The sequence below is a fragment of the Chiloscyllium plagiosum genome, chromosome 6, assembly GCF_004010195.1.
Source record: "Chiloscyllium plagiosum isolate BGI_BamShark_2017 chromosome 6, ASM401019v2, whole genome shotgun sequence".
Lineage (NCBI taxonomy): Eukaryota > Metazoa > Chordata > Chondrichthyes > Orectolobiformes > Hemiscylliidae > Chiloscyllium > Chiloscyllium plagiosum.
In genome coordinates, this window is record NC_057715.1 from 90,254,259 (window position 1) to 90,271,162 (window position 16,904).

At 35.9% G+C, this 16,904-nt stretch overlaps 1 protein-coding gene across 13 annotated transcripts in view; it reads right to left on the bottom strand.

Moving 5' to 3' along the window:
• supt20 (SPT20 homolog, SAGA complex component) overlaps window positions 1-16,904 on the bottom strand; it is a 61,043-nt gene that overhangs the window by 27,505 nt on the left and 16,634 nt on the right. For all 13 annotated transcript variants that reach the window (XM_043692080.1, XM_043692083.1, XM_043692084.1 and 10 more), the window contains 6 exons: window positions 15,054-15,125; window positions 11,164-11,330; window positions 9,318-9,350; window positions 9,105-9,222; window positions 8,146-8,254; window positions 6,618-6,779 (listed from right to left, as the gene is read on the bottom strand). In XM_043692080.1, coding sequence (XP_043548015.1) covers window positions 6,618-6,779; window positions 8,146-8,254; window positions 9,105-9,222; window positions 9,318-9,350; window positions 11,164-11,330; window positions 15,054-15,125 — 661 coding nt within the window. The remainder of the gene's footprint in view (window positions 1-6,617; window positions 6,780-8,145; window positions 8,255-9,104; window positions 9,223-9,317; window positions 9,351-11,163; window positions 11,331-15,053; window positions 15,126-16,904) is intronic.

The window sequence follows — 16,904 nt, forward strand, 5'->3', positions numbered from 1 at the left end:
TAAAACTGACCAAAAAGAAACATTTAATGTTAATGTGAAGGGGAAACAAATTTACTCAAATAAACAGAAATAGTGACTTGCAATTGTATGTACTACTGTCAAGTGGATTGCATGGTCATCTGTAAGCTGGAAATCAAGTCACTTTCCACCTATTTAGTTTGAATAATATTATAGTTTAACACTGCAGCTGCAATATCTAAATAGGAAAACTAGCCTTTGAAGAAGTGCTCCACTGCCTGAGTAGTTATTGGAAAAAAAAATCAGACCTAGGTCAGTAGCTGTAACTTTAAACCTTTGCCGATATGTATCAAAATAGTTAAATATTTAATACATATTGTGATATTATACAATTAAATAGTTTAATAGCATATTTTAGCCATACATGGAATGAAGTACCAAAGTGAATTAATCTTTTACTCAGTTCTAAGCGCAACAATCTGCAGTTGTGATACATAAGTGGCAATTGTCATACATACAAAGAAAACAAGTTGTATTGCAACTATTGATAATTTTTAGAAATTGGAAAAACAAGTGAATATACTTTGGGGACAGCTTGTACCAAAGATAAGAATGAAACTTTAATAACTGTTGCACTTAAGTGTTTTAAGACTCTCCTAACAAAGTTAATTTTGAAACGTAAAAACTGTACAGTCAAATTTTATCTTGAATAGCAGAATTCCTTGTAAAGCTTTATTAAAAAAAAACTAGAGGTCAATTTGAGAGTCCACAAATAAAAGATCTGACAGAAATTTGAATGTACCATGTGAATGCTAAGTGAAAAAGAACACACACTATCTTAAGTTTAGCACCCAAATCAGTTCAATTGGAACTACAAATGTCCTTCACATTTAACAAAGTGGGAAATATATCTCGGTGGGTATCGCAAGAAATCAGTAATTTGTTCTATATTTTCACAAACTATGCAGGAGTTTTTGAAACAAGTAATGGAATAAAAAACAAACTCTACAGTTGTAATCCATCTGTTTTAAAAAAAATCTGACAGAACTGATGGGATGTTACATTGTATTACAGCTACTAGGTTTAGGTTCAAAAGCAATGAATTCACTTTTTTAGATGCTTTGATGTATTGTATCCAGGAATCTATTCAGAAGAAAATTACTTTAAAATAATTGACAAATATGTAAAATTAATGTAGTTTGCTTTTGCAATATTATGTTTATATGCTTTGTTATCAAACAGAATCCTGCACTTTGATTTAGCTTGTTTCTCATCCTGTAATTATTTTATCCTTTGAGTCCTCCACTGGTCTCACACATACTCCTCCAATAAAACTGGAGACCTCTCTGTCCCCCTAGATCATTATTAATTTTCTGGTTCAAATATAGATTCCAGCAACTTAATTCTTCAGTCATGTTGGTTATTTTCAAAGCTGCTTCAAATAATTCTCAACTTTTAGAATCTCCTTCCCCTCTTTTTGTTTTGCATTTTCACCAACCATCTATTTCCATACTAATTATATACCCTCTGTTTATTTCATATTGAAAACTTCTGTTCATTAATTGACTCAAGATCAGTTTCAACACGAGGTTGTGATTTCTCTGAGTTTGTGCACCTTCTTGTTGTAGAAAAAGTTTCCTCTCATGCGCTGGTCAAACTCAGACTATTTCCAGTGTGCCTGTATCACTAAACCAAATTAGCAGCTTGTCCAAATTTTCAGATCAATTATCAACTTGATCAAGCCATGGCTATAGTGTCCAGACAAAAAATTTAGCCACATAGGATGAAGACATTTAAGTCAAAGATCTCTATAAAGCATAATAACAAATAAAAGATCAGTCATGATCATAATGAAGGTGCAGCAGATTCAAAGGCATTCCTGATCCTAGTTTCTATATTTCCCAAATCTCAAATGTAATAATTCTTGAAAATGAAAAGACTTGCATTTATATAACTTTCATTCCTGATGAAAGGCTTTTGCCCGAAATGTCGATTTTCCTGCTCCTTGGATGCTGTCTGACCTGCTGTGCTTTTCCAGCACCACTCTAATCTAGCCCCTTGCATTTATATAGCGTCTTTCATGACCAGTGGACATCCCAAAGCACATACTAGCCTGAACCCATCTATGGTTAGATGAGTATAAGATTTGAACGGTCATGTAGTGGCTGTACAGGACATTGGTTAGGCCACTTCTGAAATACTGTGTGCAATTCTGGTCTCTTCCCTATCGTAAGGATGTTGTGGAACTTGAAAGGGTTCAGGAAAGATTTACAAGGATGTTGCCAAGGTTGGAGGATTTGAGCTATAGGGATCAGACTGGGGCTGTTTTCTCGGAGGCTGAGGGGTGACCTTATAGAGGTTTATAAAACCATGAGGGGCATAGATAGGATAAATAGACAAGGTCTTTTCCCTGGGGTGGGGAGTCCAGAACTAGAGGGCATAGGTTTAGAGTGAGGGGGCAAGATATGAAAGGGACCTAAGGGGCAACTTTTTCACACAGAAGTGGAACGTGTATGGAATGAGCTGCCAGAGGAAATGATGGAGGTTGGTACAATTACAGCATTTGAAAGGCATCTGAATAGGTATATGAGTAGAAGGGTTTAGAGGAATATTGGCCAAATGCTGGCAAATGGGACTAGATTAGGTTAGGATATCTGGTTGGCATGGACGGGTTGGACCGAAGGGTCTTTTTCTGTGCTGTGTATCTTTATGACTCTAAGTAAAAGAATATGTTACAGTTAATGTAACAAGCAGGGTATATATACATTGCATCAAATGGTTTTTATTCTGTTTATATCACATTTTAGGTAACGAAAATGGTACAAGGCAGACATAAATTTTAAATATTGTGAAACAAACCAAGGTACAAATTGCAGAGTATGTAAATTATGATGTCATTGCAAGAAATATGAAAAATCTTTCGTGATGATGGCATTAACCTCAGAGCTATAAGTTATAAATTGTACTGAAATTACTAGTAAAAAGAATTCTAATTTTACTTAACTTTAGATTGCTTTAAATTCTCAGGCTCAACTTCAACATCCCCAGTAGATTGCTTGGTATAATGATTATGTGGGTTGTCAACATACTTTAGCTTTTAGTTATAACTTAGAAATTCTCAGCAAATAATTTCCAGAAATCCTTTGAGCTATCTTGAGCTGCACAGTTATACCACTAAATGTACATTTACAAAAGTTGAAGACAGTTTGCCTGGAATTCTCTTAAAGAAGTGGGCAATCTTATGTGACTGTCCTGGTTTAGATGTTCTGCTAACCATTGCCAGTGAAGAAGAATCAGATTTTCAAATGCATATCATGACTCAAATAATTTCTAATGTAAAATATACGTAAAGTCTTTACATACTATTTGGAACCAACTCATTCCCATAAATAGATGTAAAATTAATAAATTTTAAAATTAATTTGTTCCTCTACACTCTCCTAAAATTTCTCTTTACTGTTAGGTTTACTTGCTCGACCAATATCTCAGGCTTACTTTGTAGCTGAGGCTTCACATGAATAAGATTTAAGACAGTAAAGGATTAGATTTGAGCAGAATGATACCAGTAAGGGTCTGGCAGTAGAAGATTTACTTTATAAGGAAGATGGATCAATTATTCTTAAATATTTTAGAAGGTTCAACCACTGAATACTTACAATAATACTGCTTCCAATTTAAATATAGCCACATGTAAATCTATTCAGATCAATTCCACATAGCTGCAGGAATTGCTTTATTCTGCAGATGATTTTAACAGTTATATGCATGTACCCTAGTGGTACATCTAAAAGGTGAAAAATAAATTGTATTGTGGAAAAACACGCACTTGACTTCATCTTGGCTTGTAAACCATAACTCAGCATCTCTAGGGGCACACAAATTAACATGCATTTACATTCACGCTTATACAAAGTCTCTAACAGTTCAAAAATGTGCACTGTGTGCGCACGATAAATTATTTTAAAAATTACTGAAGAGACAAATTCTCTCCACAATCTCACTTACATTGGCACTGAAATGCTCTTAAGTATTAGTTATTCCTCAGCTTTTTTTTTCAGTTAATTATCGAGGTGTACGATAAAAGAGTTTGATGCAGTTATTACTATTGTGAGACAGTACAGTGACTTACAAGAGTAATTTAAGCAAAAATGTTGTAACAAATAAAAATAATTGCTACAAAATATTTATATTGAAATATATCACTAGATTTTTATACAGTACTTTTCATGTCTAAACACTGCGAAGCACTGCATACAGAGAAATACCATTTGAAATCCAGCCATTGTTATGTGAACAACACGAAAGCCATTCTGTGCCAGCAATATTCCCCAAAAAGCTATGTCAATCTTTACTGGTACTGATCAAGTAATAGTGACTTCCTTCAAACAATGGAGCAGAACCTTTAACATTTATTCAAATGAACAGATCAGGCAGATGGGAACTGTGTTTAGCATGTTATCTAAAAACAGACATCACTCATCTGACCTGCTTTGTAGTTTTCATCCATTTCATATTGTTAAATGCTGTTGTGAGATGTGGGGGGGAAAAATCATCTACTCTGTATGCAAGATTACTGCAAAGTAATTCAAGTACTAAGTTCTGTTCATCTGTCACCATTGCACTTGTTATGAATATCGGGTCTTAATCTGGTAATTTATCATTTTTAAAGTTCTCATCATTATTTCACATCTCCACGTCCTTAGCTCTTGCCATCTCTGTAACTTCCTTGTGCCCTATAACCCTCTAAGGTCATTGCACTCCTCAAATTCTGACATTTCTGTATATTCCTAATTTCCACCACGTTTTACCACTGGTGGCTGTGCCTTCAGGTGCGTATACCTCATGGCATTAGGAGTAGTCTATTAGTCCAGATATAGCATTAGCTATTTAACAGGAAACCAGATAGTTGGATAACTGAGAATATTTTCAGGTTTCAAACTGAAAATAATGAAGTACCAAAGATGTCAGTGTTGAGGCCTGAACTATTTACTAAAACTATATTATTCACTTGGCTGAAAGGACCAATTATTTTGCAGCCTAATCGCTTAGATTACAAATCCAGTTAGGAAAGCAAATTGTGAGGGAGATTCTAAGAATCTGTAAAAGGGATATAGGTAGATTGAGTTGGCAAAAAATTAACAGATGGAGAATAAAGATGAATGTGACATTGTCCATTTTGGCAGGAAAAACACAAAAGCAAATGAACTAAATGGAAAGGGATGGCAGAATGCGTTAGGACATGGGGGACATAGATGTCCTGTGTCCTTGTATATGAACCACAAAAAGTGGCTCATATACAAGTAATGTGAGGGAGAATGAATTAAAGTACAGAAGTCTTACGACAACTGTTCAGGGCACTAGTGAGACCACAGCTAGAGTACTGCGGACAGTTTGGTCTCCTTAATTAAGGAGGAATATATTTGCAATGCAGGTTGTTCAGACAGGATTTAGTAAGTTGATGCGAAGGGCTCGTTTTGTGAGGGAAGGTTGAGCAGACTAAGCCTACACTCATAAGAGTTTAGTAGAATAAGAAATGATCAGGCTCAGAGAAAATGTTTCCCCTCGTGGGGTTCCAGAATTAAGAGCTCAGTTTAAGACAGAGATTAGAAAGAATTCTCTCTCACAAACGGTCCTTAATCTTTGGAATTCTCTATGGCAGACAGCAGCAGGAATTCAGTCAGTTGATATATTTGAAATTGATCTAGACACTTTTGTGGTTGTTAATGGTTGGCTATGTTGTTAGAGTTACATATTTTGGTTAATTGTTTTTAGTATGCTAGGACACTCACTAGGTAAGGAGGTACAGATCTGTCATGCACCATTATCGAGGAAAACACCTGTCTTGTTGCTTCATATAGCACTCTCTGGCCTGGATTCATTTGACAAGGTTATTTTGGTTGAGTACAAAGGGAGGAGGGCAGAAAACTTGAGTTAAGGCCACAGTCAGATCAGACATGATCACATTGAACAGCAAAGCGGGTTCAAGCGGCAGTCCAGTTCCCAGTTTCATGTTCTCAAATCCTGAAATATGCCTCTCTTTCCTCCTTTAAAAATACTTCTTTGACCAAGCTTTTGGTCATTGCTCCTATTGTGGATTGGTGTGAAATTTTGTTTGATAGCACTCCTCTGAAACACTTTGTCCAGATTTTCCTCAAGGCGCTATATAAATGCAAGCTGCTGCTATCACCTACGGTAATTTAACAACTCCAGTTCACATTTCTAATGCATTTTACCACTTCTAAGGCTAATATTTGATGTGTTTCTTTCAGTAATTTTGCTTTGTCTTTTACCTCGTGTCTTATGGAATTAGAGTACCTCAAGCATGTAAACTCCAATTCATTGAAATTATCACTATCTTTTATCATCAACTCTTTTACACATTCATTTTACACCAATGCTTGTAAAAGGTTCAATTTGTCAACCACAGCACTCATTTATTTTTACTTTTGACTATTTTGAGTACACAGACATACAAAATGAGGTATTATACAATTATATACATCAAACTTAATTAAATAATACATTTAAATGTGGCACAAATTCAACATTAGAGAAGGCATTTTAGGGAAAAGCCATACTACGCAATTTAGCTTCTTAATGTGTATATACACCACTTACAGAGAACTAGTCACAAATATGTTGCTAGTTATTCCACTCACTTTGTGAAGAACCCACTGGAGACATGGCTGGTGGTGAGAGGATGTTCACTTGATTAAGATCCATAGAATGCTTTCTAGACAGATTAACACTTTTGGTTGGTGGAGGAGGGGGAGTTGTGGATTTCAGGTGGCCACTTGATTGCAATGGACTAAAGACATTTCCTAAAACAGAGCAAGAACATATTTTAGTTCACTATTCTATTTTAAAATTAAATTTACCATCAAGCTCTGAGCAAATGGATGTCTTAATTTTCCACTCCGTGCATTTTTTTAGTCCCTGTCTTGCTCATCCTCTAAGACATTAGGTACACTTTTCTCCACAAGAAAATAGATGGACTTGTTTCCTAGTCCTTGTTAATCTCTTCTCCTATTTTCCATGTTGCTTATAATTGGAGACAAAGGAAAACTTATAAACAGAAATAGACTGCTTGATCCAACAAATCTGTTCCTTTTCGAACTGATCACCAACTTATTTTCTTAATTTTTACTCCCCAATCTATCTTTATTTTTTCCAAAACGTACACCTCCAAGAATACAAGCGACAGCATCCTGTAGTGACTCATTCTTCTTTCAAAGAAGAAACCAGCTTCTTAATGCAATCAGAACATCCTTGACAGTCCACTCAAATTGGTAACCTATATTAAGTAAATTATCTATCACATTACTTGTAAATAATGTCAAACCTTGAGGAGTTTTTCTCTTTAATTTTTCCAGTTTCAAGCACACAACAGTTGTAATCTAACAAGTTGGTCAGATGAAGCATGATTGAGCAAATATATATGTGTGTGTATCTATCTATCTATCTTTGTACTTCTTGGTCCTCAAGATCAGATATATGCTGACTCTAAAGGTATTCAACTAATCAAACAACAGCATTTTCGATGATCGTCTGCAACATCAAGCAGGAGTGAAGGAAGAACAACATGGAGAATTTTAACAATAATGTTACAACTGGACAAAAGCCCAAATTTTATTTGCACTAATTATGTGTTTTTAAATTAATCACATTACCATTTTAAAATAATCACATTTATAGATTTCTCACTTCAGCAGACAAACAGACCAGCCAAAAGGTGTTTGGCAACATAAGAAAATTATTCACATGTCTTTCAAGAATATCTTTTAATTACTGCCCTTCATCTTATTGGTGAAGAATACAGATGATAACCTTCACCATTTTTATTTGATTTGTAAAGCCAATATATTGATTTTTATCTACACAAAGAATGATTATCATTGGATTTCTAAATCCCTTAATTAAATGCAATCAAAACAGAAAGGATTGGAATGAGAAGGAGAATGGTCACTGTACAAGAAAGCAGAAATGCCACTATGAAATAATAAGGCTAGCATAGAGTAGTACCTTAATCCCAAGAAGTCACAACATAATGTTACATTTTGGTAATAAATCTTTGCTAGATGTTTCAGTTCCATTCTTCTGAAGAGTAATCATCTTCATTTGTGAATCAACATAGGCATAATCAGAGATGATTGCAGTTGGGATATAAACAATCATGGAAACATTTACCTGAAGAACTGTTACTGGCGCCACTAGGGAGTTTAATGGGTGGCGGGCGGTGCTTCACACCCTTCCCCAGTATAGAAGATTGGACAGATCCAGAAATTTCTTCAGATTGCTATAAAAAATAAGAACATGGCTAATAAAATAAATATTGTACAGAATTATAGAGAACACATTTTTCTTTAGGTCACATGCTATTTTCACTTTGATAATCACAACATGCCAATACATCATAGCATTTAACAAATACACTAGTTATTTTTGAAATGAAAGACCATTTTACACAGGAAATTATTTCCATCCTCTGCTCACTTTGTTCCTAACAATATGCAGATTGCATTGTCTACTACAATGTGTGTGAAGGTAACTATGACAGCCATGTAACACGTGAGTATTCCAGACTGAAAATTATAGGCCTTACTTTGTTTTGGAAGATCAATTTTTTTCACCATTGCACATACTTTACATGTAGAAGAATATAAGCTATAACTACACAGTTTTTTATTCCCTAATTAAAATCTCATGCAACTTCCATAATGAGATTGCTGACTGACAGTAACACAATTACTATGGGCTATTAATCAACATTAAAATCAACATCAAATCAGTAGCTATATATAAATATTACCTCGTTTTTAACGGAAAAGGTGCCAGTTTAGGGTTGAAATAAAGAGCAGTGAAGGTTGCATAGTCTCACAGGGACTTATATCAGAGACAGGCATAATTAGTTTATGCTTAAATTCAACTTTGCTTATAAATCACAACAGTTTGTTGAAGGTGAGTTTCTACTACACAAAAAAAACCTAATTTCAATTAGAATTTCACTAAAGGAACTATCCAAAATATGGATACAGATAAAGAAAATGGACAGAATTCTTCAAAAAAGTAATAGTGCTGAATTCAAATCAAACTTGAACCTTTATAAATTCGAACTTTAAATTGAGAAGCATATGCTGTGAACTCACCTCAATTTCTTTCCCAGGAGATAAGTGACTCTGACTCACTGAGCCAGCTGAATTGTGAGAAATCTTCACTGGGCATTTGGTGTCCTGCTGCAAAACCTCAAAATACTGCCTTACAAACCTAAGGTTTAACAAGTTAGATTTTAATCACCATATTCTTATTATGAAAACTGTGATAACCAGTAATGTAGAGGACAGAAAATGCAGCGCACTCACCTGTCAGCTTCTGCCTTTGTACCTATAGGGAACCTGTTGTACAAAACAATATTTTTTAGTTTGGATTTGTGGATTGACAATTCAATTACAAACACATTTCTGCAAGTTTGATATGATCAACTCTTGTGTTAGAATGCTATTGGTTCAAGCCTTATTTTAAACATCAGCTGAAACTTTAGCAAGTAGTAAGGTGCAATCTTTTAATGCAATGTGCAAGTGAGAATTCAGTTTAATTTAAAAGAACCAATGGATATTTAGGAACAGTTAAGTTAGCTCCTGGTAAACATTTTTTCCTGAACTAGTGAAAAACAGAGTCATTCACTTTGTACATGTAGGACAAATTGACCACGGACTCAGTGAAAGATAGACGTGGTAGAATTTCAAACTTTCATTAACTAGAATACATTTTGGAATGTCCTGACAGGTTTCATAAACCCACGCTTATAAATTTCTATCTTTTAACATAATATTTAGTAATTACAAAGCATTTTGTTACATAACCAGAATGATGCTTTGATCCTTTTGAATCACACACACCGGGCTATTCTTTGTGACATCATTGTCACTGAATCTGAGCACAACAGTTTCAGGACAAAATGATAATTGCACTTTCCAGCTGAATAATTCCCTAACCTGAAACAGTTTAAAAGGAATCATTACAGTAAATTGCTTGCCTCCCTTGCTAACATTTTAAATTGATGCTTAGAGGCAGCCGAGAGCATTTGGTTTATAAATCTTCTTCATGTGGCATTGTAGCCAACAGTTAAGGATAGGAAGGAAGAGTACAGGGAAAGTAGAGGGAAAGAAGGCAATGGTTGTTTGTGACGGTTGGGGGCTGGAGTACCAGTTAAAGACAGAATGGTTGGCAGGGGGTAAGTCAGGGTCACTCAGATAGGGGAAGGAGCTCACAGCAAAGGATTGAGTCAGCAATCAGTAGTACCAATATTGGAGAGGGGCAGCTGGGGAAATCTGAATCCGTCCCCTCTTTCTTCACCCTGTTTTTTTTCAAATACTATAAGGCTTTCCCATTCTTAAAACTCTATTTTCTGAAACAATAATCACTACCACCAAAAACAGTTCCTGTGCAATACTTTTAGAAATATTCTTAGAAACCTAAAACTCGCACCAGTGAAGACCAAAATCAAATGAACCTAAGGTGGTTGTACTGTGAGCAGTACATTGATTGCCTTGGAATTTAAGGACCAACAAAAACAGATTAAACCTTGTAGATGAAAGAACTTCAAGTAAGTATAGATAATGAGGCTTTAAACATTACAGTTGAGCCTGCCAGAAATAGTATGACATACAGAAATACAAGAAATGCTGCATACAATATTTTAAATTTAGTTAGTATTGCTTCAGGCAAGTCAGATTACTTTGTTTTAAATTGAAAATAAATGTACAGAAACATTAATCAGAACTGTTGAAAAGTCGGAGCTCTGAAACATTAATGATGTCTCTCTTCACAGATGCTACCTGACTTGCTGAGTATTTCTAAAAGTTTGTGTTTTTATTTTTGTTAGTGAGGAAGTGTTTCTTCAGTATACTATTACAGCTCATGTGCATTAAATTACTCCTTCCACTAAACCTAATATGTAATTATTACCAACAGATCACTACACAAATGTGTAACTTCATTATTTCATTGGTGGGAAATACATTAAAAGCTATTCCCTGAAATTTCTTTCAACAACGTTCATTGGTGAAATTACTGCTTTCGCTTTGTGCTTCAACTGTAAGAGCACAAAAAAAGATTTATTCCAAAACAATTATTTTGCATTCTTACAGCTTACAATTCAGTCCCAGTCCTACTTCCTATCCTGTAGCACAGCGAATTTCTACTTACGGGATGTGAGTAACCAAGTGTTCGTTTTCTTCCTCTGGTTTGGGGTCCTTCGTCATTTGTATCTTACCATAAAAGAGGGGATCATCTGATGACTGGTAAATTACTAACTTGGAGGCATGAACTTGATCTGTTCCTTCCCACTCAAAAATATATTCATCATTTGCTTCCTGAAAGGATTCAATAATTAATTCTTCTTAATAACTAAATAAAATGTTACACTTAGCACAAAAACAAATGAGAAGGTAAATTTTACTGGTGGTTAAATCTTTTCTGGGTTCAAAACCCACTCCGGGATAGAGGGCCTAGGAATATTGTTCATATTGTGGCCAAACAGGTTGAGTTTCAACCAGTAAATCTTTCCAACACTAATGAAGTTTTAAATACACCATTACTTTTTGGAATCTTGGACTTTATACTAGAGGTAAATGGGGTTTTCATTTTAGTTCTGTGAAGGTGGTTTGTATTTTTAGAAAGACCAGAAAGTCATTTTTAACAGCAAGTTCAAACTTGCATTTTCAAGAAACATGACTTAATTTAACGGATTAGGAATTCCTGCTGAAGGGCTTCTGCTCAAAATGTTGATTTGCTTCGGATGCTGCCCGACTGGCTGCGCTTTTCCAGCACTACATTCTTTGACTCTGATCTAGAGCATCTGCTGTCCTCACTTATTCCGAGTTGAAGGGCTAATTGGCCTACTCCTCCTCCTATTTCTTATGTTCTAAAGCTTTGAATAAAATACATGGGAAGATAATTACTTAAGTGTCTACTAAATTGAGATTGTATGTCCTATGGAAAAAGAAGCCACAAAGTACAAACATGTTCAGTTCAAAAGAAGAGATAGATATATTCCAGCAGAAATGCAACTTCAGTTTACATAAGAATTAGGAGCAGCAGTAGGCGTTTCAGACCCTTGAGCCTGCACCTCCATTTAATACAATCATAGCTGATCTCATCGCTGCCTGTTTCCTATAATGCTTCAACCCAATACTATTTAGAAATCTGTCTATCTTCTCCTTAAATTTATTCAGTGTCGTGACGTCCACCACACGCTGAGGTAGCGAATTCCACAGATTCATAATCCTTTGCGAGTAATAATTCCTCCTTATCTCAGATTTAAATCTGCCATCCTTTAGCCGAAAACTATGAACTATGACTACTCATTTTATATTGCCTGAATGGAAAACATCCACTCCATCTACTTTGTCAATCCTCTTTGACTAGAATAGGCCTAACCAACTCAGTCTCTCTTCACAAAACAAGTTTCGCTGGAATCAAACTAGTGAACCTTCTCTGAACAGCAATTACATTCTTCCTTTAGTAAGGCATCGAAAACTGTATGCAGTACTCCAGATGCCATCTCACTAATGCCTTGTACAGTTGGAACAAATCTTCCCTACTTTTATACTCCATTCCTTCAGCAATAAATGGCAAAACTTTATTTGACCTCGATATTTCCTGCTGTACCTGCATACTAGATTTCTGTGACTCATGCATGAGAACACCTAGATCTCGCTGTACCAAAACATTTTGCAGTTTTTCTCCATTTCAATTGTCTTTTTATTCTTCCAATCAAAATGAATAAGAACAAAGAAAACTACAGCACAGACACAGGCCCTTTGGCCCTCCAAGGTTGCACCAATCCAGATCGTCTGTCTAAACCTGTTATCTATTTTCTAAGGATCTGTATCCCTCTGCTCCCTACCCATTCATATATCGGTCTAGATATATCTTAAATGACGCTATTGTGCCTGCATCTACTACCTCTGCAGGCAACAGGTTCTGGGTGCCCATCACCCTCTGCATAAAGGACTATCCATGCATATCTCCCTTAAACTTTTCCCTTCTCACCTTGAACTCGTGACCACTAGTAATTGAGTCCCCCACTGTGGGGAGAAAGCTTCTTGCTATCCATTCTGTCAATAACTCTCATGTTTGTAGACCTCAATCAGGTAACCCTCAACCTCCGTCTTTCTAATGAAAATAATCCTAACCTACTCAACCTCTCTTCATAGCTAGCGCCTTCCATATCAGGCAACACCTTGGTGAAAAACATAAATCTGTTTCTGCCCGGTTTCGAACCGGGGACCTTTCGAATGTTAGATGAACATGACAACCACTATACTCCCTAACCTTGATAATCTCACACTTATTCAAGTTAAACTCCATTTGCCAAATTTTGTCCTATTCGCTGAACCTACCCATATTCATTTGCAAATTTCTTATCTTTTCATTGCAACTTACATTTCCACCTATTTTAGCATCATCTGCAAACTTGGCAATAGTACATTCTATCCTTGTATCCAAGTCAAAACTGTACACAATGGTCCTGGTGTGATCTCATCAAGGCCCTGACTGAATTCTTATCTATCACTTGCATCTAAAAAAAGCTACGTAGCTCCACAAGCATAGAGAAAGCCAACTAATGTAATCAATGTAAACTAATATAATCAATTAATAAACGTATTAATAAATCAATCCAGTTCATAACTCAGTCAACGAATAATCAAGCTTAAACAATTATGTAACACCTTCTGAACTGAACACTGTCAAATTAAATCCAAAACAAGTATTTTTTTCAGTAAATTTATCCCAATAGTGAGAATAAAGCTCCACATTGTCTGAATCCTTCAAACTCCACCAAATTGTTGCTACTCCATCAGAAATATAGTAATAAGTAGAGTGTTCATTCTTGCATATCCTCTTTAAAAATGGCAGTTTACAACTTTTTATGGACAGAATATAGCTATCAGCATTTGAAATACAGACTTGTACTGAATAAGGTCACTTAACGTCTGTTGACCATCACAGTGGGCGGCACAGTGGCTAGCACTGCTGCCTCACAGCGCCAGAGACCACGGTTCGATTCCCGCCTCAGGCGACTGACTGTGTGGAGTTTGCACGTTCTCCCCATGTCTGCGTGGGTTTCCTCCGGGTGCTCTGGTTTCCTCCCACAGTCCAAAGATGTGCAGGTTAGGTGAATTGGCCATGTTAAATTGCCCGTAGTGTTAGGTAAGGGGTAAATGTAGGGGTATGGGTGGGTTGCGCTTCGGCGGGGCGGTGTGGACTTGTTGGGCTGAAGGACCTGTTTCCACACTGTAAGCAATCTAATCTTAAAAAAAAACCTCTTTACCACAACACACCTTACCAAGTATGAATAGATTCCCTACAGCGTGGAAACAGGCCCTTCGGCCCGACAAGTCCATACCGACCCTCCAAAGAGTAACCCATCCTAACTAATGCACCTAACATTACGGGCAATTTATAATGGCCAATTCATCTAACCGGCACATCTTTGGATTGTGGGAGGAAACCCATGCAGACACGGGGAGAATGTGTAAACTCCACACAGACAGTTGCCCAAGGCTGGAATTAAACATGGGATCCTGGTGCTGTGAGGCAGCAGTGCTAACCACTGAGTCACCGATAATGCTACAAAGTTCAGGCAACAGTCATCTTACAAAACGAATACACTTCTTTCCAGCTAATTCTTCTATTAAAACAATCCAACACAACAGTTTTGAAAAAATTACAACTGAAATCATTAGTTTTCTTAAGATGATCAAATTATTTTTGTAAGTAACCAAAGCCATAACCAAATAAAATGTCTCGAACCTCACATATAAAGATGCTTGAAACCAGCTCTCCATCGTTATACAAGTATTTGTACTTCAAATTTGAAATTTCATTTTTGTAATAAAAGATTACTTTATGAATAAAATAATTCCAAATATTTTCACTTTCAAAACATCCTTACAACTGAATTAGAAATAGGTATGTCAATTTTGTCCCATATTCCCAATGTATAAATCATTGCTATTGGAAGAACTGCCACTGGAAGTTCTATTAGTGTGAGAACAGGTTCCACAATGCGAAAGAATAGAGGTACATACGTGGATTGGCCAGACAGCTGTTTGCAAGTCATCAGATTTGCTAGCTTTTTCCACTTTTGCATACTTTTCCACCTAAAGCAAATGCAAAATTTGTAACCAAAATTAGTTGAAAGAAAACAGAACAGCTGTAAGAAACCACTGCATTAATCACTTTCCTGCTGCGACCACAAAATTTAAAAGTGCTAAAATTCATTCAAAAGCTGTAGTTAGAGCTGATAAACTACTCAAATAGGACCATCAAACTGTATGCAAGTAACTGACAGTGGCTCAATTTCCCAGCTATCTACTTGAAGGCTGGCTTTGTGGAGTGCAAACACACAAAAAGGCGGAAATCGTCTGAAAATTGCAAAACTCAACAAAAATAATCTATTATCAATTAGTTATACTATACATCAACAAGGGACTCAAATTAAAGATTCCGTTGTCAGACTCAGGTAATTTGTTGCATGGATTAGATTGTAAAAATTAAATTTTATAGTCTTCATGTGTAAAATCTGCTGCACTCAGCTATCTGACTTTTGCAGAGTTTAAATTTTAATATTTAACAACAGCAAAGTTGGGGACAAAATTGACTCTGAAGAAGTCAACATAAGATAGTGAGGAGTTGCAGGGAGGAAGTGATGCAGTGGTAATCTCACCAGTCATGCAGAACCACAGTTTAATATTTTAGGGACATGTTTAAATTCCACCATGGCACATGGTGAAGTTTGAATTCACTAAAATCTGGAATAAAGAGCTCGCCTACCAGCAACTATGTAGCCACTGTCGATTGTCATATAAACTCATCTTACAGCAAAGCTGTTGACTCTTAACTGCCCTCTAGGAAATTAGGGATGGACCATAAAACCTATGAGAACTATTTGCTAGGTATCAGAAAGTACTGAATATATGGGCTTTCTTGTTTGTAGATGGGAACTGGGAATAATTACTAAAATAAATCTTAAATGTCTTCACAGCACACTTTTAGCTAATCATGTGTAATGGCTTCTCAAAACGGCTCTTCTGTGTTTTGGATTTTAGTTTCAACACAAGCACTGGTTTGTTCTTGGCTGGTGTCACAGAATTCCACAAATAGTAGAGGTGTACATTTTTGGCCTGAGAAATGAGTTAGTGCAATCTGGCCATTATAACGGAGAGTGTTGCAATTGCTAACGACTGTACTTATCTTTGTTTGTACTTCTACTGTATATTATTAGAGATGTAAATATTTGGTCAATTTAATAATATAAAGCTTAATCAGTAACCTCTTTTCACAACTTTAGACATCCATGCATGTTTTCAAGACAGAAATTGCTCTAATAAAATACTCCCCAGTAGAGGAGTGCTACCAACTCTTGAAAAAGCTCAGATAGAGTTTTTGGATGAAAAAGCAACACAGCCCACCCAACGAGCTCTATTATTCTGTGATCTTATGACAAGTACAATAAATTACATCTTTTTATCTTGCATATTATGTACAAACCACAAATTACCAGCGAGAAAAATTGATAATGGCATTGTGCCATCAAAAAGGCATCTCAAACCGTACGAATATCAGATATAATAGTGGATATCCTTAACAAATGAAATTAAAACTCGAGAAAGGAATAGATCCAACAATTACAAAGGCAATAGGTGGAATTAGAGCCAGAATAAAGAATACATCAGGAAAGAGATAGGACACAGAAAGAAAATATCTATATATACATATTTAGGTACTCTAGTTTCATTGTTTTCTTTAGAGCTCCAGTGTTGGATAATATATCAGGACACATTAAAGGAGTCTTTAGAACATGAATTTCCAACCTTAAAATGGTTATAGAGAGATGCAACACCAGCAATTTAAATGGTACATAATGTTGAGATTTTTCT